The 22,070-nt window shown below is 38.0% G+C and overlaps 1 protein-coding gene across 2 annotated transcripts in view; it reads left to right on the top strand.

The window, feature by feature from the left end:
- Positions 1-22,070, top strand: part of CSMD2 (CUB and Sushi multiple domains 2) — an 897,842-nt gene that overhangs the window by 598,542 nt on the left and 277,230 nt on the right. The window contains exons 11-13 of one of the 2 annotated variants that reach the window (XM_075853183.1): positions 5,466-5,569; positions 5,699-5,811; positions 21,346-21,528. The exons of the other annotated variant lie outside the window; for it this stretch is intronic. Coding sequence (XP_075709298.1) covers positions 5,466-5,569; positions 5,699-5,811; positions 21,346-21,528 — 400 coding nt within the window. The remainder of the gene's footprint in view (positions 1-5,465; positions 5,570-5,698; positions 5,812-21,345; positions 21,529-22,070) is intronic. 2 annotated transcript variants of the gene reach the window in all.

Below are 22,070 nucleotides of genomic sequence, written 5' to 3'. Positions count from 1 at the left end.
ATGTTACACATATTTGGTATCGCCACATCCGCAACGACCCCAACTATAAAGTTATTAGATTATTTAACCCGCTCTGTGAAATCCGTAAAAAATAGAAAACAATGCAAAAATTGCTGTTTTCTGTGAATCCTGCCTTAAAAAAATGTGATAAAAAGTGATCAAAAAGTCGCATGTACTCCAAAATGGTACCAATAAAAACTAAAAGTCGTCCCGCAAAAAAAAGCCCTCATATAGCTGCATCGGCAGAAAAATAAAAAACTTATGGCTCTTCAAATATGGAGACACAAAAACAAATAATTTTGAAAAAAAAGAGATTTTACTGTGTAAAAGTAGTAAAACATAAAAAATCTATATTAACTTGGTATCGCTGCAATCATAACAACCCGCTGAATAAAGGTATTGTGTAATTCATACCACATGGTAAACAGCGTAAATGTAGGACACCAAAAAGTGTGGCGAAATTGAGTTTTTTTCTCTATTACCCCCCAAAATTTTTTATAAAAGTTAATCAATAAATTATATGTACCCCAAAATGGCGCTATTAAAAAGCACAACTTGTCCTGCAAAAAACAAGTCCTTATACAGCTATGTCGACGCAAATATAAAAAAGTTATAGCTCTTGGAATGCGACCATGGAAAAACTTACATGCTGAATGTATTTATGCATCTTCCTCAGCAACAGGATTTCACCTAGACTGAAAATTGTGTTACACTATTTATTTCATATACACATTGTGTGTGGCGGCAAGGTCTAGTCAATATATCACTTTGTATTGCACAGAATAATTTGTTAGATATGATCCATTAAAAGTCTGAAAAAAAGTTGGTCTACAGCATTACCTCTGCAAAGAACCATTTACATTGTAACACTAGGCTTTACATGTTGGAACCAAGGATTTAAATTGAATCCCGAAGGGAACAGAGAAACTACTGTAGAGGCAGATAGGAAAAGGGGGGTTGTTTTTTCTTTTTGTTTTTTTAAAAGGCCGAGCAGAATGAATCGGAATACACCAGCAGCATCTAAAATAGATTGGAGTTTGACAGTTGGAAGAAAACTATTTAGAAGGAGTTATGTCTTTTCCAAGACAAGAAACAGATTCAAGAATTGCTTCTTAAATGAAGGCGGTAGGATTTAGAAAGGGTTTGAAAGTGAGAAATGAAGCAAAGGGCCGGGTGAAAGATCATTCAACAGCAAACAAGCTTTGGAGTTTTTCACACTAGGGAGGTTTGAGATGAGGGGTCGAAACTTGGAGCATGGAACAGGAAGCATTCGCCTCCTCAAACTAAGTTTGTTGGATTAAGAATTTTATCTAGAAAGAAAAATCTGCTTCTAACAACAGGAGCTAGAATTTTATTTCAGTGCACTATATAGGTCAACAAGACAAAAGTGAATATTGGCTTCAAAATCCAATAGTACAAGTATGCTATTGCTAGCATACAGAAATTGCTACAATAAAATGGGTGGCCAGGTGTGTTAGCAGGTAAATATCGTGTTTGGTAGATGGTGATAAGAATTTTATAGCAATGAATTATAGTCGGGTCAAAATGAATGAACAGGAAATTGTGCCCCTTAAATTAACTAGTGACAAGATCACTTAACACTTTAATCAGAAAATTCTCACTAGAGTCCAGCGAGACAATATAAATAATCTAGTCATATGAGAGAGATACGGATGTGTCAAGTGTAGGCAGGATGTTTTATTAGGATGTAGGAAGCTATGTTCTTATCTGCGTCGGAGGCTACAATTTAGATGCATTGCTGGAATCAAACTCAGGTGCAAAAGAGTTCACAGCCTTTAGGATTTCATTTTCAAATTTTAACAATTGTAATTCTCCGTCCTGTGAGGCTCTGTTCACATCTTTGTCAGAGGCTCCTTTAGGAACCTCCGTCGTAGATACCATTGGTCTTGATGGGAAAATAGCAATGCATTCACGTCAACATGACGAATAACTCGTAGGATCCCGACTGAACCTATTATAAGTCAACAGGGTCAGTTGGGCGCCACTGATGTCTATTATGCGATTGATCGGAAATAAAGGACACAACACAAATATGACCAGAGCCTAAGGGTATGTTCACACGGCTTAGCAAAATACGTCTGAAAATACGGAGCTGTTTTCAAGCGAAAACAGCTCCTGATTTTCAGACGTTTTTTTAACAACTCACGTTTTTCGCTGCGTAAATTACGTCCATTATTGGAGCTGTTTTTCAATGGAGTCAATGAAAAACGGCTCCAGAAAACGGCGCAAGAAGTAACATGCACTTATTTTTCGCGGGCGTCTTTTTACGTGCTGTATTTTGACAGCGATGCGTAAAATGACACCTCGTGGGAACAAAACACCGTAAAACTCATTGCAAGCAATGGGCAGATGTTTGTAGGCGTAATGGAGCCGTTTTTTTCAGGCGTAATTCGAGGCGTAAAACGCCCGAATTACGTCTGAAAACACTGCGTGTGAACATACCCTAAGAACAACAGAGAATTTTTGACCATAAAGAATAATTGCATTGCATTTTATTTTTATTCTACCAGTCACTGTAGCAACACATTTTCTAAAAATACATATAATAGCAATCGTTTCAAGGTATAACGTACGCGCCCAGTTAATAGTTACTGTGGGATATTGGAAAGGCATTAAAAGGTATTTCAAGTAACAGATTTATTGCCGTAGTTTGGAATTTATTAAGAAATGTGCTGGTGACATGAGGTCAGTTTCTGTATCTCTGCAGAGCTCTGCATTTTAGTATTTTAACAAGCAGCAATGACATTTTTTAAAGGGTTTGTCCCAGAAAGGACATTAATATAAATGTCTGAACCCTGGGGGCCCCAACACTTCTGGGGTGGAATGGAAAAAACAATACAATTTCTCCATAGTTTTTGGGGTTTTGTTTTTACAGCATTCACTGAGTGGTATCTTTATTCTGTGGGTATACTTACAACGTAAAAACTGTTGATAGCTATAACTTTTTTTTTCGGTGATTGATCAGTATGAGTTTGTTTTTTGCAGGGCGATATGTCGTTTTTATTAGTACCATCTTGGGGTACATGTGACTTTTTGATTACTTTTTATTACATTTTTTTTTGGGAATCAAGGTGACCAAAATCCAGAAATGCTTGCACTGATTTTTTTTTTTCACCGAGTTTACCTGGGGGGTATAATAACGTGTTATTTTAATAGTTCGGACTTTTACAAGCGCGGCCATACCAATTATGTGTACTTTTTATTTTATTTTTTATATATTTGTAAAACTTTCCTTAAACCTTTTTTAACTTTTTGTTTAGTTCCCCTAGTGGACTTATAAATTGAAGTGTAATGCCTAATTTATGCTCTACTATTAAACCTTGCTTCTGGCAAGGTTTAAAAATAGATTACAGAAGGCAGACCTGGAGGCCTTCAATAGGCCTCCAGCTGCCATGGCAACTGATCGGCAACCCGAGATTTTTGATGCAGGGGAGGCGATCGGGGGACCGAGGGAGCCCCTTCCCTCTGTCTAAATGATTAGATACCGTGGTTGCTATTGACTACGGCATCTGAGGGTTTAAACCAACTGGATCGGAGCTATCTGCTATCCCTGCCATTGAAAGAGTGTCAGCTGTTCGAAACACCCATCACCTGCCGGGTATGGTGAGCCATCGCCATATTGTGATGGCGTACATCAGATGTTGCCAGGAGAAAGTATAAGTTTTTTACTGGATGGCTGTGACAGATGCCTCTGATAAATGCCATCCGATGGCCATCCGTTGCCCATAGAGCCCATGTAAAAAAAAAAAATATATATATTTAACATATGCGTGCTGTTACTGGACGGCTGTACTGGCTGTCTCTGACAGATTCCGCCTGTCGTCCATTTGTCACCCAAAGACTCCCATGTTAAAACATCTTATAAATTTATACACTTTTTAACTGGATGGCGCGAGATTGTATTGACTAATGAATGTCATGCTCTGAGATCATCACACTTCAGTTAATAGCCCACTTTTAAAAAATATCCTAGAATGTAAGAAAAAAAACCTGATAGAAGCACAGTACAAAAAGGCAAATCGTGGCTGACACTTTTAGACAAAATCAAGAGTGTACGTACCATAGACAAATGCTATTGGGCCCCTAGACGGAAGAGGCAAACCAAGGTTGGCTGCATCCCTTATTTTCATAGATAATCCCCTCTACACAGGCCCTATGACGAGTTTAGGGGATCACACAAGGATTATGTAAAAGAGATGGGGGGAAAACAAGCAGTAACTACTCCTGTCCCAGTTGGTTAGAGGTGTGGTAGTGTTAGCCAGGTTCAGAAAAGAGTCCAATTTTAATATTTGCTATGGGGATTCCTCACTTCTATGTACACCCTGGCCTAACACATTTAGCTCTTCCGAAAGATTATGTATTAGTAAATAACTGAATATTTAGATGTTAAATACACTGCCTATGGACCCTTATAGCCTAAACTACCAGAGAACAAGATCTCCTAAACCTTTTAACAAAGTCTGAAGCTTACATAGGCCTAGAATTGAGAAAAGATACAAACATGTTAACCATATACATTTGTAAGGCAGTTATGCTTCATGATTTATAGACAGTATATTTAGGCCCCATGCACACGGCCGTGCCACTGGCGGTCGTGGACAGCCACCTGCATTAAAGTATGGGAGTACGGTCCGTAAAAAGCAAAAGATAGGACATGTCCTATCTTTTGCGGAGGCTTTCTACTGCCCGGACAACTTGCCATAAATATAAAAAATTAATGGGTCCATAATTGCGGACCGTAATTACGGTCCACAATTACGGATGAATTCTACGGTTGTGTGCATGGGGCCTTACTCTGTGGCTTTTTTTCCATACTGGTCATATTGAGATTAAGGAATTTTTGTATCTTCCACATCTTTTCAGTTTCTCTGTCAACTGTTTAAGTTTAGATATACTATGACAATCACAATCATTTATTGCTAGAATTTATTCTTTAAATGTGTTCAATGGCATTGAGGCCTTTTGGACAGTATCCTGGGGGTATATGGAGAAAAGAATATTCCTTTCTAGTGATGGAAACCTTACGGTGTTCTTTATTGTAAGTAAAATGTGGGAAAATTGTCATCTCTATCCAATTTTCATAACCATTTTAGTCCAACTTGATATTTGGTTGAATTCTTTCAATTAAAATTTTGGTTGAAGAATAGTATATTCCTTCCTCTACTTCTTCCAAAAATATTATTGCAGCAAACATAGTATGACTGTTCTCTGTAATACATAATAACTGAAAGATGAGAGAGTGACTTTTTATATTTAGAGTAAGTGTGTACTGGTATGGTACAAGACTGGTCAACTGGAATTCTGGACATACTATAACTCCAACACTGCTTTTTCATGCATTATCAAAGAAATTATTACAATGTTTGTGTTCCTTTTGGATCCCCACGGTCTAAGAAGTTCTGCTGTTGCAGCTTGTTTACTTACCTGTTTCTATGTTCTGTTAGGTGATCAAGCTGACATTTGAAGAATTTGAGCTTGAAAGAGGGTATGACACCCTCACAGTCGGAGATGGTGGGAAGGTGGAGGACCAAAAGTCTGTACTTTATGTGTAAGTAAATTGGATGCTTTAATTATAGTATCTTTTAAAAAGTGAATTATCCATATTATATTGATAAAGAACAGTAAAACTTGAATCAGTTTGTTTTGAACTTGCTGTATTTGATGTCTCTTCCAACAGACTGACGGGAGCTAGCGTTCCTGATCTGATAGTAAGTTCTAACCACCAGATGTGGCTTCTCTTCAGGACTGACTCTTCTGGGAGTAACCTGGGTTTTAAGGCTTCTTACGAAGGTAAGCGAGTCTTTCCATAAGTGCTATGTGTTCATAGATGTTTCACCATATGCAACATCCGTTCCATTTAGTATCTAGAGGAAGGAATCTAACGGCCTCTAAACACAAAGAACATTCATTCCAGCGCACACTGGTCTTATTTTTCATCCCTGCTCTGACTTTTATTCTTAGCAGACTTATTATGTGACTGAGAGTCATAGATCTCTCTTATTTAATCTGGTTGTGAGTTGCAATTCTTCTAAATAAAAATTACTAGGTACTGTATATATACTTTGAAAACAACAGATTGAAAAGGAAAATTCAATGGTACATCATAAACCTGCAGTTTGCTGAAACCTATAACAGGTATGATTGATGTAGGCTTTTTGCCTTTTCTTTCAAATACATCAGGCTATGTTCACATCGCCTATTTTGGCCTACAATTGGCATATACACCGATGAAAAGCTCCCGACTTATATGCTAAACATAGGCTGAGAAGGATGCCTAAAAGTAACACGCTTTCCTAACATACATGCTAAAGGTAAACAAAAAAATATGATGTGAACAGAGCCTTAGTAGTGTGATTGCGTCTCTTGCAATATAAGATATAATATGTAATATATGCAGCAGGCAGAGGTGGACCTCCTAGTCAGAGGGATCCCATGGCCTCTTAGTCAAATGCAGCTCGGTGGTAAAGGGCCCTTAATGTTTACTTCCCGTGGGGCCCAAACCAATCTAAGAGTCAAATGGGCATACAAAAATCCCACGGCTCTTTGTTATGTTACACTTGTATTGAATGATATGCAAAATAGCATTGAAAGTGTTAGATAGACAGAGTTCTAGCAGCGTTCTGCAATAAATGAACTCAAGCCTGGCGGTAGAAGTTTTAAGCGCAAATGCTCAGTTGCTCATGGCTATGAACCAGATGTTTGCAATGAAAACCTACTGTATATGTGTTAACAGCTGACTGTAGATTTATACTATTTACATCGTAAGCCATATAAAACTCTTTTTTAATAATTGATATGTGTTTTGTAACAAAGCCCACGTAACATTTGTAGAGGCACCATTGCAGGGACATCCACATTGTCTTAAATAGTAAAGAACCCTATACTCACAAAGCACTATTAACCTCTGTGATTTTTCAGTAATTCTTATAAATTTTAAAGGTAACTAAACTTTTAAAAAACTTTTGACATGTCATAGTGACATGTCAGAAGTTTTCGTTGGTGGGGGTCCGAGCACTGAGACCCCCACGATCGCTAAAACTTAAGCTTCAGAAGTGCTCGTGTCAGTGCTGTGCCGCTTTATTTCTGATTGGATTTTCTCAGAAAGCCGAGCTAGCGGTGTACGGGCTCATAGACTTTCTATTGAGCTGGTACACCGCTGGCTCGGCTTTCTGCTTCTATCACTTCATTTTAGCGATCGGTGGGGTTCTCAGTGCTCGGACCCCTACCAATGAAGACTTCTGACATGTCACTAAGACATGTCAAAAGTTTTTTAAAAGTTTAGTTACTCTTTAAGTCTTTGACTGTTAGGGCATAGTACTTATATTGACTGAATATATATCTTAGGCAGTCAACATTTAATTCAACATTAATGTGTATCCCCAGTTGGATTGGGCAATACCATTAAGTATATGCTCTTTTATTATTGATTAGCTGTTTATTGACCAAAGAAACTACTAACAATCCACTTAAAGACTGATGTGACAGTCGCAGATATTAACACAAAAATTTAAAAAATTAAAGTTGCAGAATAGGACAAATTGTATGGCAAAATACTTATTGTTTTACTTATTGTAGTTGAAACAACTCTGCCAGGTCTTCTACGCTACTTTATCTGAGGGCAGATAAATGTTATTTATAAGACCAGGCATCTTCTAGTAAAAAGATATTAGATACAAAAAGGTGTCAAACTTCTAAAAGTCACAGTGTTTGGTCTTCGAATACTACCCTTTGCGAGAGACAAAATGCTGAGCTCAGGGAAATATAAATGTATAAGTATATAAATGCTGCCAGGATTTATCAAAAAAGCCTGTGAGTCCTGCTTCCCCCAACCACACAGAATGATTCACAGCTCTTCCTGTATTCAAACTCATACGAGAAAATATGTTAATAGGTGGGCTGAAGCAGGACTGACAGGCTTTCTCGATGAGTCCTGGCAGTCTTCATATACTTATACATTTACATATGCCTGAGCTCAGCATTTCTTCCTCACATAGGGTAGTATAGGGGACCTGACAAAGTCATTATAAGCACTGTAATATTATTTAGCTGTGTTTAACAAAGCAAAATGCAGCCAACAATACAAAAAAGGATAATAAAACCTAGTAAAAGCTGTCATTCCCAGTGGAGTGCTTCAAATCAAGGGCATCGTACGTGGTGGAAATAGTGGATGTAGTAGTAAGATCAGTGTAAATGTACCTGTATTGTTGTTTTTACACTCGCTTTAGCACAACAGAATATAATAAACATGTAACATTCTGCAATTTCATAGTGTTGCATATTGTAGCCAGAGTCGTATCTAGCTTTTTTTCACCAAGGGCGAAGATTGAGTTTGCTGCCCTTGCCATGTATCTAAATTCACTGGCCAATACAGCATTTAGGACATATGCCCTGTTATTTTCTCACCGCTACACCACTGCTGTAACACCCTATACAAAGCAACCACAAAGAGGGTGTTGCAGTCTACAAAAACTCATAACAAGTGGGGACAGCCCAAAAAAGGTGGCTTGTCCTGACTTTTCTGTTACATCTAAAGATGCTGATTTTAAAAGATCAGTGGTACCTCCAATTGCTATTCAGACATGATGACCCTATAACTCCAGCCAGATGTGGGGCAATGCATCCTACCAGTGTATTCCAATTATCAGCCTTTAAAAAAATAATACTTGAAATAAAGATATAGCAGCAGTCTGTAAGAAATTACTGAGAGGATGACATATTCATGGAACATGTGTCTGACAGAGATGGACAAGGCTCATAAAGCGAAAATATCAGCAACCCTTACAGTAAAAATACTACTAGTTCCTGTAAAAGGGAAGATAAAGTAGAGGCTGAAGTTTAAAGACAGGTAGGAAACATTATATTTGTCCGTCAGTTACTTTTTATTAGGCACTAGACATATGCCATTGCCCTAGGATAGTATCTCAATTTGTTTAGGATCCCTCATTCCAATCAGGATTAATTCTGTTCTACCCTCCGCTTTTTTAAATGTGAAAGGTAGTCCTAATTAATCCTGCCTCGGTGACTGTCTGAGCTCCTTGCGTTTATTTTATTATTTTTTGTAGTTTGAGTTACTAATCTCCTGTAACCAGATTGTAGGGAGAGGACAAGCCACTGGCATTTCCTAGGCTTAGAACTTAATTCCTCAGATGTTCTTTTAATCTTGGATATAAAACAAATATAAAAGGCACTGATAATTAATGACTGTCTCTTACTTCCCAGCACACCGTATAAGGAAAGCATTTTCTTTCTTGTAGACTAGAGAGAGCAGGTGTCTTAACCCTGGAGAGAAAGGGGATACCAGTTACTTGAAGCAGTGCAGCTCCTGTTAAAGGGACACAATTCTGATAATTACCAATTTTATTGGCTTTATAATTCCTTAAATATGTGCCTGCTAAATCCAGCAATCTCTCTTTATATAAACAGTTAATTGTTATTATTTTCCTTCAGCTGAATGGGATAGCATCTCCAATCCTGATAATAAAATAAATTTTGCAAATAATAAGGCTGTACTCACATATGAGGTTTTTGTTGTGGTCTTCCAACGATTTTTGCAGCGTTTTCCTTTTTTACTTTATTAGAGTAAAATGTATTAATGCAATTTAAAATATTGCAGCAACAACGCATCAAAGTCACACGAAAAACAATATATGTGGATACAGCCTAATGTTACGCTGCTGGTAGTGCTCAAGACTGTAACACCATACAATCGCTATCACATGGGTGAAGCATGCTTCAATACTGAAAGAAAACAAAAGGCACGAGTAACTCACCAGTAGACAAGCGCAACCGAACACCGAAAGAAGTAGATGATGGAGACGATGCACAAATGTAGTGGATGGCATATTCATAGCATGCAAGCACTTAACAGATAAACAGACAGTGGATAAGTGAGAATTTACATCACTCACTGACCCTATCTGAATATTATCCCACAGCAGGGTAAGACAACAGCTTGGCAGCAGATTAAACACACACAAGAGGCAAACAAACCAGTAGAACTACTGATCCCAGGATACACATAAATAGACTATACAAAAACTAGATCTCTAAGAGGACCAACAGGTTCCACAGTACAAACAAACACATGGACAAGAACAAAGTCATCAACAAGAATCTAGAAATGCCAGAAATAGTAAAACCAGCACCTGAGTAATCCAGGCCTGTAATATATAGGGGCCCAAAAAAAGTACTCTGCCCTAATCAACCAGGCAAAGCTAAATGATGACTAAATCCAGATTCAGACCAAAGACATTGCCTAGCAATGCCCAAACACAGAGATAACAGAAATCATTAGCAGTCCTGATGCTAATCGTAGCAACCAAAAAGGAAGAGCATAATATACAATATGTGCCCTATTGGGCAGACCCCAGACCACTTTTCATCCTAATTTTTGGTTCATGACTATAATTACTGTAAAAACAGGCACAGTATGATTTGTATAACAATGAAGATTTATAAGCAACTCAGGGTATTTGGAAAGCTTGGTGGCAGCCCTATGGTCAGTGTAATAGCTGCCACTAGTGGTTGTCACCCTGTGTCAGATATCTGTGTAAAACAAGATAGAGCAGAAACAACTGAACAGAATGTAAGAAGACCCCACACAAGATGAGACATCAAGGTCAAAAAATTTTTTTAGAGAAATTTCTGATTTTAGAGTGATATGCTTCTAAAAATATATGAATAATTTAATAGACAAATATTACTTTACATATAGGTGCAATTTTTTTTTACTGGGACACAAATAATAATTAAGACAGAAAACACAGAACTTTAATGTGCATAAGTAATCACCTCCTGATAGTCAATACTTTATGGAACCACCTTTCGCTGCAATGACAGATGCAAATCTCTTGGGATATGTCCCTATTAGCTTAGCACATCTAGACACTGGGACTAGTGCCCATTTTTCCAGGCAAAGCTGCTCCAACTCCTTCAAGTTACAGTAGATGGGTAGCGTTGGTGTACTGCAGTCATCAACTCACATATTCTCAATTAAATTGAGGTCTGGCCTTTGACTAGGCCATTCCAAGATATTTAAATGTTTCCCTCAAACCACTCCAGTGTAGCTATAGCAGTATTTTTAGGGTCAATGTCCTGCTGGAAGATGATCTCCGTCCTAGTCTCAAATCTATGGCAGACTAAAACGGGTTTTCCTGTAGATTTGCCCTGTATTTACTGTCATTCATCTTTTCTTCAAGCCTGACCAGTTTTCCAATACATGCTGATGAAAAGCATCCACACAGCATGATGCTGCCATCACCATGCTTCACTGTGGGAATGGTGTTCTTGGGGTGATGGGCAGTATTGGGTTTGCGCCACACGTAGCGTTTCCCACGATGAAAAAAAAGTTCAATTTTAATCTTATCTGACCAGGAAACTTTCTTCCATGTGTTTGGGGAGTCTGCCACATGCTGTTTGGAAAACTTAAAATGTGTTTTCTTATGTTTTTCTTTAAGCAATGACTTTTTTTCTGGCCACTCTACCATAAAGCCCCACTCCGTGGAGTATACAGCTTATAGTGTATTCCTGTGAATAGATATTTACATCTCCGCTGTGGATGTTTGGAGCTTCTCCATTGTTTTCGTAGATGTCTTTGTTGAATCTCTAATTAATTCCCTCTTTTCTTGTCAGGTTTGTAGTTGTGCTTCCCATTTTATTCTAATGGTATATATGGTGTTCCGTGGGATGTTCAAAGTTTGGGATATGTTTTTAAAACCCAACCCTGATGTTTTCTTTTTTCTTACCTGTTTGGAGAGCTCCTTGGTCTTCATTTTGCTTTCTTAGTGGTGTTGCAGACTCAGGGGCCTTTCAGAACAGGTGTATTTATACTGACATCATGTGACACATCATGTGACACTTTGATTACAGGGGGACCTTATACAACTAATGGGTTGTCCAGACCTTATTTAAGGGTCTCACAGCAATGGGGGTGAAAACTTATGCACTCACATTTAATTTTTTTAGTCATTTTTTTTATTTTTTCAAGCAAGGTATTTTTATTTTTATTTTCATTCCTCTGTAACAATTTTAGCTATTTTGTCAGGTCCATTACATGAAATCAAATTTAAAGTCCATTTTAATTCCCGGTTGTAATGCAACAAAACACCAAGAGGGTGAATACTCTTGCAAGCCACTATAGATGTATAAGGAATAAGTAGAATTCTTCATCTTTATTATTTTGGAAAGATATAATGGTGAAATTGACAGATACATGTCAATGCACACACATAGGTATTGATAAAAGCAATGTGGCATTCCTTTCATACTGACTGCCATTAAGATTTCTCTCTCTTTCTTGGCATCATTACTAGTAACTCTTCCTAGCTCTATAATTCCAGTTGATAATCCAAATAGCACCCAGGTCCACTTGCTAAGGGCGCACCACCTCCAGAATTGTTTCCTGAGTGCCTGACCTGCCTAATGGATGTTTGCTGAATATTTAAAGGGCATTTCTGTCTAATGCGTTCTCCCAACTCATCCCCTCCCCACTTTTCCAATCTTTCCCTGCTGATGGCTGGTGCGAACAGAACAGTTTAATGGAGTGCAAGCTAAAGGACAGGATTGAAATAATGCGTGTAAAGCTTTAGCTGTGAATTAGTGGTTGGGGAGGAAGGAAAGGTTCCCATTAACCTATTTGATGCTGAAAAGGAGAGTACTATTGTTCGTAGTTGTGATTAACAGCGTACATCATATATATCAGTTTTACTAAGAAACCTAGCACACAGCAGTTCAACATTAAATGGGTCTTTCTAGGCTTTTTTTATTTTTTTAAAGCATTTCAGTAATAAGTGATCCAGCCTGAACCACATCTTTATAGCACGGAGCTAGGCAATTTACATGGCACATGCTTATTAAAGTGATTGATACATTTATATCTGAAATATAACATACTGACTCCCTGTGGCTTCTCAATAATATAAATTTGTATAGGTTACACTAACAAAAACTTTATTTGGCACTATCTACAATTCAACATTGGAAATTACAACATTGGAGTGATAATATGAAAAATGATTACGTTATATAATATGATATAGTGTTTGAAGTTACAAGTCACAGGTGGTCCCAAAATCGACAATTATCATCTATCCACAGGATTGATGACAATTGTCTGATCGCTGGGGGTCCAACCTCTGGGAACCCCTCAGATTGCGAGAACAGGGGTCTCAAACTGGGGGGGGGGGTACAGTGAGGAGGAGCCCGAATGCAGCGGCAATCACGTATGTGTCCGCCACTCCATTCAATGTCTATGGGACTGACAAACAGCCAAACGTTGTATTCGACTGTTTCAGTCATTCGCATAGACTTTGAATGGAGCGGCAGCGCGCATGCTCGACTGACGCTTTATTCAATGTCCTCCCCACTGCAGGCCAGCAGTGAGAATCAACAGGGGGTTCGGGATCCCTGTTCTTGTCATTAATAGCTAGAAAGCTAGATTAGGATTAACATACAGATGTCTTCACCCTTACTTTTCTTAAAATGTGCTAAGTTAGACTATTTGTCATGATACATGATACATTCAATACAATCTTGCGTTAACCAGTAAAAAAGGCTATACATTAAACACATACGTTATTTTAACACGGAGTCTATAGACAACAGATGGCAGCTGTTAAATCCATCCATCTAGTTAAAAATTGATACGTTATACTGTACATTTTTTAACATAGTAGTCTTTGGGGACACGGAGGTATACACTTTTTTTACATTTTGTTTAACATCTCGTGCCATACATCTCAGCATATAGAGTTGTTTAGAAATAGTCGGGTTAAGAGATAAGTTAAAGAGGCTCTGTCACCAGATTTTGCAACCCCTATCTGCTATTGCAGCAGAGAGGCGCTGCAATGTAGATTACAGTAACGTTTTTATTTTTAAAAAACGAGCACTTTTGGCCAAGTTATGGCCATTTTTGTATTTATGCAAATGAGGCTTGCAAAAGTACAACTGGGCGTGTTGAAAAGTAAAAGTACAACTGGGCGTGTATTATGTGCGTACATCGGGGCGTGTTTACTACTTTTACTAGCTGGGCGTTCTGATGAGAAGTATCATCCACTTCTCTTCAGAACGCCCAGCTTCTGGCAGTGCAGATCTGTGACGTCACTCACAGGTCCTGCATCGTGTCGGCCACATCGGCACCAGAGGCTACAGCTGATTCTGCAGCAGCATCAGCGTTTGCAGGTAAGTAGCTACATCGATTTACCTGCAAACGCCGATGCTGCTGCAGAATCATCTGTAGCCTCTGGTGTCGATGTGTCCTCGCTCGTCTGACACGATGCAGGACCTGGGGAAGTGACGTCACAGCGTGATCTCTAAAGAACACGGCTGTGTCTGCACTGCCAGAAGCTGGGCGTTCTGAAGAGAAGTGGATGATACTTCTCGTCAGAAAGCCCAGCTAGTAAAAGTAGTAAACACGCCCCGATGTACGCACATAATACACGCCCACTTGTACTTTTACTTTTTAACACGCCCAGTTGTACTTTTGCAAGCCTCATTTGCATAAATACAAAAATGGTCATAACTTGGCCAAAAATGCTCGTTTTTTAAAAATAAAAACGTTACTGTAATCTACATTGCAGCGCCTATCTGCTGCAATAGCAGATAGGGGTTGCAAAATCTGGTGACAGAGCCTCTTTAAGAAGGGGCAACTCACCTAGCGGCATTCAGGATACGCATTTCCTATAATGACAGTAGCCGGGCCCTTAACCCAGCTGTATCAGAGCTAACTAAAAAATGTCAAGAATAAAAATCCTATTTTCTGTAGCCCCCCCTTTGATCAATGTATGAAAGATTGCTAAAAAAAAAAGAACAAAAAGGCATCAAGCTTTGAAAACAGTTTGTCTGATCCCTGTTTAGAGATGTGTCTAAAGAACTAGCTCAAGTTTGCCTGACAGTTCCCTAACACATTCTGTAACGGGGCTTGTTTGAAGCTACAAAGAAACAGAGGTGTAGAAATTATATATATATATATATATATATATATATATATATATATATATATATATTTGTATATACAGTACATACATATATATGTATATATATATATATATTTATATATATATGTATATATATATTTATATATAAAAAAATTAAGTTTATATATATATGTATATGCATATATATATATATATATATATATATATACATTAGTATATAAAGAAGTCGCAGCACTCCAGAAAATTGCAGTGTTAGAATAGTTTATTCCCCCATGTCACAGCAACATCTCAGCATCGTCACATGGCTATTTTCAAGCAGTGTGGTACAGTTTGTAAAGAATATATAAAGCATGTGCAACAATTGTATGAGAGGGTACCTTTTGTACCTTCTGATTGATAAGTGAACCTTTTCCCCTTCTACTATTTAATTATGATAATTAATTAAAGTATTTTTGTATTATTGTAAGATGGCACTATTATATTTGCGTAAATAACATGGGATATCACAGATTATTGTTATGTCTATGTAGACTGGTTTTATTAGAAATATGGGCTGTATTCTTAGAAACTTATATTTGATCTAAAATTTAATTGTATCTTATTATACAATTGTTACACATGCTTTATATACTCTGAACAACCTGTATCCCACTGCTTGAAAAAAGCCATGTGACACAGCTGGAACGTTGCTGCGACATAGGGGAATAAACCATTTTCACGCTGATATCTTTTGGAGTGCTGTGACTTCTTCATCAAGATTGTGTTGCTGGCACCCTAACTCCTTTACTCATTCTGAGTGGATGATATATATATATCTATATATATATATATATATATATATATATATATATATATATATATATACAGTGAAGGAAATAAGTATTTGATCCCTTGCTGATTTTGTAAGTCATGAACAGTCTAGAATTTTTAGGCTTAGTTAATTTTAGCAGTGAGAGATAGATTAAATAAAAAAAATAACAGAAAATCACATAGTCAAAATTATATATATTTATTTGCATTGTGCACAGAGAAATAAGTATTTGATCCCCTACCAACCATTAAGAGTTCAGCCTCCTCCAGACCAGTTACACGCTCCAAATCAACTTGGTGCCTGCATTAAAGACAGCTGTCTTACATGGTCACCTGTATAAAAGACTCCTGTCCACAGACTCAATTAATCAGTCTGACTCTAACCTCTACAACATGGGCAAGACCAAAGAGCTTTCTAAGGATGTCAGGGACAAGATCATAGACCTGCACAGGGCTGGAATGGGCTACAAAACCATAAGTAAGACGCTGGGTGAGAAGGAGACAACTGTTGGTGCAATAGTAAGAAAATGGAAGACATACAAAATGACTGTCAATCGACATCGATCTGGGGCTCCATGCAAAATCTCACCTCGTGGGGTATCCTTGATCCTGAGGAAGGTGAGAGCTCAGCCGAAAACTACACAGGGGGAACTTGTTAATGATCTCAAGGCAGCTGGGACCACAGTCACCAAGAAAACCATTGGTAACACATTACGCCATAATGGATTAAAATCCTGCAGTGCCCGCAAGGTCCCCCTGCTCAAGAAGGCACATGTACAGGCCCGTCTGAAGTTTGCAAATGAACATCTGGATGATTCTGAGAGTGTTTGGGAGAAGGTGCTGTGGTCAGATGAGACTAAAATTTAGCTCTTTGGCATTAACTCAACTCGCCGTGTTTGGAGGAAGAGAAATGCTGCCTATGACCCAAAGAACACCATCCCCACTGTCAAGCATGGAGGTGGAAACATTATGTTTTGGGGGTGTTTCTCTGCTAAGGGCACAGGACTACTTCACTGCATCAATGGGAGAATGGATGGAGCCATGTACCGTCAAATCCTGAGTGACAACCTCCTTCCCTCCACCAGGACATTAAAAATGGCTCGTGGCTGGGTCTTCCAGCACGACAATGACCCGAAACATACAGCCAAGGTAACAAAGGAGTGGCTCAAAAAGAAGCACATTAAGGTCATGGAGTGGCCTAGCCAGTCTCCAGACATTTAATCCCATCGAAAACGTATGGAGGGAGCTGAAGATCCGAGTTGCAAAGCGACAGCCTCGAAATCTTAATGATTTACAGATGATCGGCAAAGAGGAGTGGGCCAAAATTCCCTCTAACATGTGTGCAAACCTCATCATCAACTACAAAAAACGGGTTTTGCCACCAAGTATTAAGTCTTGTTTGCCAAAGGGATCAAATACTTATTTCTCTGTGCACAATGCAAATAAATATATATAATTTTGACTATGTGATTTTCTGTTTTTTTTTTAAATATAATCTATCTCTCACTGGTAAAATTAACCTAGCCTAAAAATTCTAGACTGTTCATGTCTTTGACAGTGGGCAAACTTACAAAATCAGCAAGGGATCAAATACTTATTTCCTTCACTGTATACATATATATATATATATATATATATATATATATATATATACACATACATACTGTACATACTGTATATGTATGTGTGCACCCCCAGCAAAAGCTTAAACGAAAACAAAAAACTACAGTATGTTTTCTATTTTAGCAGTAAGTATTTATTTCTTAACATAACATATGGACTTGTAAGGCCTTGTTTACACAGTTTTTCTGTAGGCAGAAAATTTTGCCTCAAAATTCCGTCTGGAATTTTGAGCCAGATTTTTATCTGCCCGCACGCCGTTTGCCGCGTCTATCACAGCGTCTTTCGCTGTGTTTTTCGCCTGTGGCCATTGAGAACCGCGGGCAAAAAAACGCAGCGAAAAACACTTTCTCTACCTCCCATTGATGTCAATGGGAGGTCAGAGATATAAACGCCCAAAGATAGAGCATGTTGCTTCTTTTTCCCGTGAGTCGCTTTTACCACTCGCGGGAAAAAAACGCCTCCGCCTCCTATTGAAATCGATAGGAAGCGTTTTCAGACGTTTTTTGCCGTGTTTTCTGACGCGGTTTCTGACTCAAAAATTGTGTTAAAAAAACTCAGTGTGAACAGGGCCTAAGTGTGTCAGCGATAGCGTAATGACCTTTCTTTACACAGGTGTCAGTTGGGGTTATTAGGTACGCCAAAATAGTCTCTTAATACCCTAAATTGAATAATTTTCTATTGAGAGTTTGACCATACATATCGAAAACTCTTATTACTCTTTTCCCCGTTTTCCTTATATTGTCAGTTGGCAGATGCATACAGTCACATAACACAGTTGGAAATAATAAATCATGTGACCCAAATAAAATATATAAATGTAGGTCTTGTCCATTGAATACCTTTCATGCCCGATCATCACTAGTGTCCTATAGAAAGGCAATGTAAAACAATTTAATAATTAGTATTTTCCATTAACATCTGTTAAAATTGAGAATAACATTATGTACTCTCAACAATTCTGTTGTCGCCTATACAGGTCATACATTGCTAAAAAGTCAAACAATTGTAGTGTTTACCATGGAGGTCACTGTTACATAGTTACATTGGTTTAAAAACGACAGGTTCATTCAAGTTCAACTTTCTTAATCAATTACACATCATTCATTGCTAGTTTATTTATAACCCTCTATGTCCTTCATCAATGGATAAGCATCTATCCATTTTTAAAGGCTGACATATTATCTGCCATTGCTACTTCTTAGGGTAGGGCATTCCATGGTTTGACTACTCTAACTGTAAAGAACCCTTTCCTATGTTGCTGTCTGAAACACCTTTCCTCCACATGTAAAGAATGTCCCCATATCAATCCTAAAGTCCTTAAAATAATAAATTATAATGGAAAAAATGGACACGGCGCCAAACACACTGTGGTGAGAGATGTAAATTCTTAAGAGGGATTGCTTCCCTTTTTTTTAAAATCCAAATACTGGCAGGTATGTGCAAAGTGGTCCAGCCTGCTGCCGATCCCCAACGCAAACACCCTAAGGAGTTGCCTTACATAGAAAATGCATAGAAGCCGAAAAAAGAGGGATGCTGTAGGCGCTGCTTGTATTAAATGATCAGTTGGTTTATTGCATATGAAAGCAAGGTAAACAATTTGCTACGCGTTTCAACGCCGGACTGGCGTCTTCCTCAGGCAATAAAATATACAAGGAAAAATACAAGTATATATACACAAACAGGTACATACATTAATTGGGCCAGTTCAGACGTGGCAGTGAAAAAAAACACCAAAACATGGTTAAAGAGTCCTCCGCCTTTGAATTCTATGTCGTTTTTACAACGTGGAGGCCAAAGACTGAATTCCACAATCATGCAGGACTAAAGAGGAAATATTTCAAATACGTTTTTTCTTTAGTCAAAGGAACAAATGCTCTACTGCTCTTTTGTCTCTTTGGGCACATGGGAAATTAGGAGGTGTGAGGGCCGTGCTGCAGGCTAATAAAACCTCAATGTAACATCATCTGCTAATCGAAAAGCAGCCGATGAAAATTATTTTAAATGTGATTCTGCTTATACGTAGCTCAATGAAGTCACAGGAACTTCTCTGTATAGTACAATGATTATAATTCCTATGACTATACTTCATGCAGATATATATGTATTTGATGATGAACAGTGTTCAGTATTTACAGCTTGCTGACCGACAAGAAAACTTGGTATCTGTCTACTACTGCTGACCTATGACTATAATATGAAAATTATGCATGAAAATTCCCTTAGGTGCATGGTATCCAGAGAGAATACTTACTCATTTGCAAATGCTACTAGATAAGGATGGACACAACTTAACTCTTTGCATAAAACAATACAAGCAGTGTTAAATGACTTCCATTATTTTGTGCATTAAAAAACGATTGCAAACTTATTTATTTAAGAATGAAAAAAAAAGAGATACAAACTAGAAGGGCGTTGAGGGGATTCTTTGAAGTATTTGTAAAAATGTTGTAGCTGAATATCAGCTTTTTTGGTATCTCCACTATTTTATGTTTCTATAGATAGATAGATATAATCTACATATGAAGTTAGGTGACTTTGTAAATACATTGTCTTACTTATCTTGTACTGAGCTTGTATTATAGTCCAGCGCTGCATTCACACACTTTTTTTCTAATGTTAGACATAAAATATAGTTCTCTGAGGATCAGACCCAATGTTCATTTCAGGTCATGTCTTACTAGACTAACAACTGATATTCCAGCATAGAAATGAGAATTATTCTGATTATACGTCATCTATGTGTTGCATCCTATGACCACTGTGTCCATTGCATTCCCTGCATGCGCATACATATGGAAACGATGGCTTACTTACTCTGCGCAAGCACATCTATATGCATGGGAGGCCATGGATGCAGAGGTCATGTTGCCGCAAGTGTCACACAGCGCTATTTGCAGATTTTAGGGAATACATATCATTAGTAAGTGGCATAACTTTTTAGTTGCAACTGAGAGATGTTTTTAGAAACTTGACAACCCCATTAAAATTAGTACTTTATTGTAACCAGTGAACTCAACCATGGCCACGTTTTTAGAAGACTGAAGATCTCAAACACTTCCTTTAAATGTCATCACCTTTGTAAGATTTCCTGTATAAAAAATATATATTGCAAGCTACTGTCTACATTTCATTTTCTACTGAGGTATGAACATATATCAGTTATTCTTAAAAGTAATCTATAAAAATTAAATCATAATTATGGAATCGTACATATAAGACATTCTGCTCGGGAAATTCCTTTGTAAGTGTTTAAAAAAAAAAAGACTATTTTAGGAGAAAATGGTACACAGTATTACACTTTCCAAAGGGAACTAGAGTTTGCTGAATCAACCCAAGGGGTAGTGTGGATTGCATTGATGTATGCAAACATATGTATAATTATCATTGTCCTGGTACTGAAATATTTGCGGTTTATTATGTACCATGTGATTCAGCCACCCATCTTACAAAAATGTGTTTGTAAGAGGTAATTGAGGGAAAGTTATTTACCAGCTTTTGTCTCAAGTGGTTAAAAATGATCAAGCAAAGAAGCCTCAAGACAAACAGAATATTGTGTTTGATTACCGCTCTCCCCTCAGTATGATAGAATGGGAAACTTACTTAAGACCATCTGCTGCTGAACTTGAGCATTCTGTAGGTCCTCCTCTCATTCCTCTCCTCTAAGTGTTAGATAATAGTTCTTACTGATAGTTTCTCGTGGGTATATTCTTACTTTGTTGTATTGCAAATGTGATCATCTGCTTAAAAAACATATGCCAATATGCAAGACATTTAAAAAGCCAGTATATGTAACCATATTATTGAATTACAAAATGATAGAGGTGGTAGCACCTGCATAAATTATGCTTTAGACTACCTAAGAGAACATAAAAACTTGGATAAGAAGATTAAGAAGGTTGAAATTGCTCCAAAACACGCAACTGTTCTCAGTACACTGTATTCTATTCTTGTCTTTCAGAGATAGACCAGGGGAGCTGTGGTGACCCAGGAATTCCAGCATTCGGAACAAGGGAGGGTTCAAGATTCCGACATGGCGACACTCTGGTATTCCGGTGCCAGCCAGCATTTGAGCTGGTTGGGCAGTCGACAATCACATGCCAAAAGAACAGCCAGTGGTCTGCCAGAAAACCTAGTTGTGTGTGTAAGTGAGGAGAGAAGTCTGTGTGTGTGTAATACCAGGCCAGCCAGACAGCAATGGGTGCCACGCACCCACTCATCTTTCCACCCTCCCCTACCCCCCCCCCCAAGGCAATAAGGACTCGGAGTGCCATGCAAATGAAAATACTAATCGCATGCTAATAACATTCATATTCCATTTTCAGCAGTAATTTAAGCCGCTCAACGAGGGAGAGGTGCAGCTGGAGTTACTGCCTCTCTAGAAGAACCTTATTTTTTATCATGAAATATTCATGTTTTCATTTAGAGGAGAGAAGTTCAGCAATCAGGCAGTTTTTAAAATGCACCTTGTACTGTGTTTTTAGTTGAATTAACTCTGTCAATGTTGGATCTGGGTTTTATGACGACCTCCCTAGAGATTTTCAAGTACATTGGGTAAACATACAACAGGTATTTGTGAAAGGTGCAAGATTAGAGTCATAGCTGTGTAGTTAAATTTAAAGGAGCATTCTCGTTGCAGAAATTTTGATGGAGTAATATCGATTTTATCCATTTTGTGCTTTCTTC

Source organism: Rhinoderma darwinii, chromosome 2, assembly GCF_050947455.1.
Source record: "Rhinoderma darwinii isolate aRhiDar2 chromosome 2, aRhiDar2.hap1, whole genome shotgun sequence".
Taxonomy (NCBI): Eukaryota; Metazoa; Chordata; class Amphibia; order Anura; family Rhinodermatidae; genus Rhinoderma; species Rhinoderma darwinii.
This window is presented reverse-complemented; position numbering and strand designations above follow the sequence as displayed.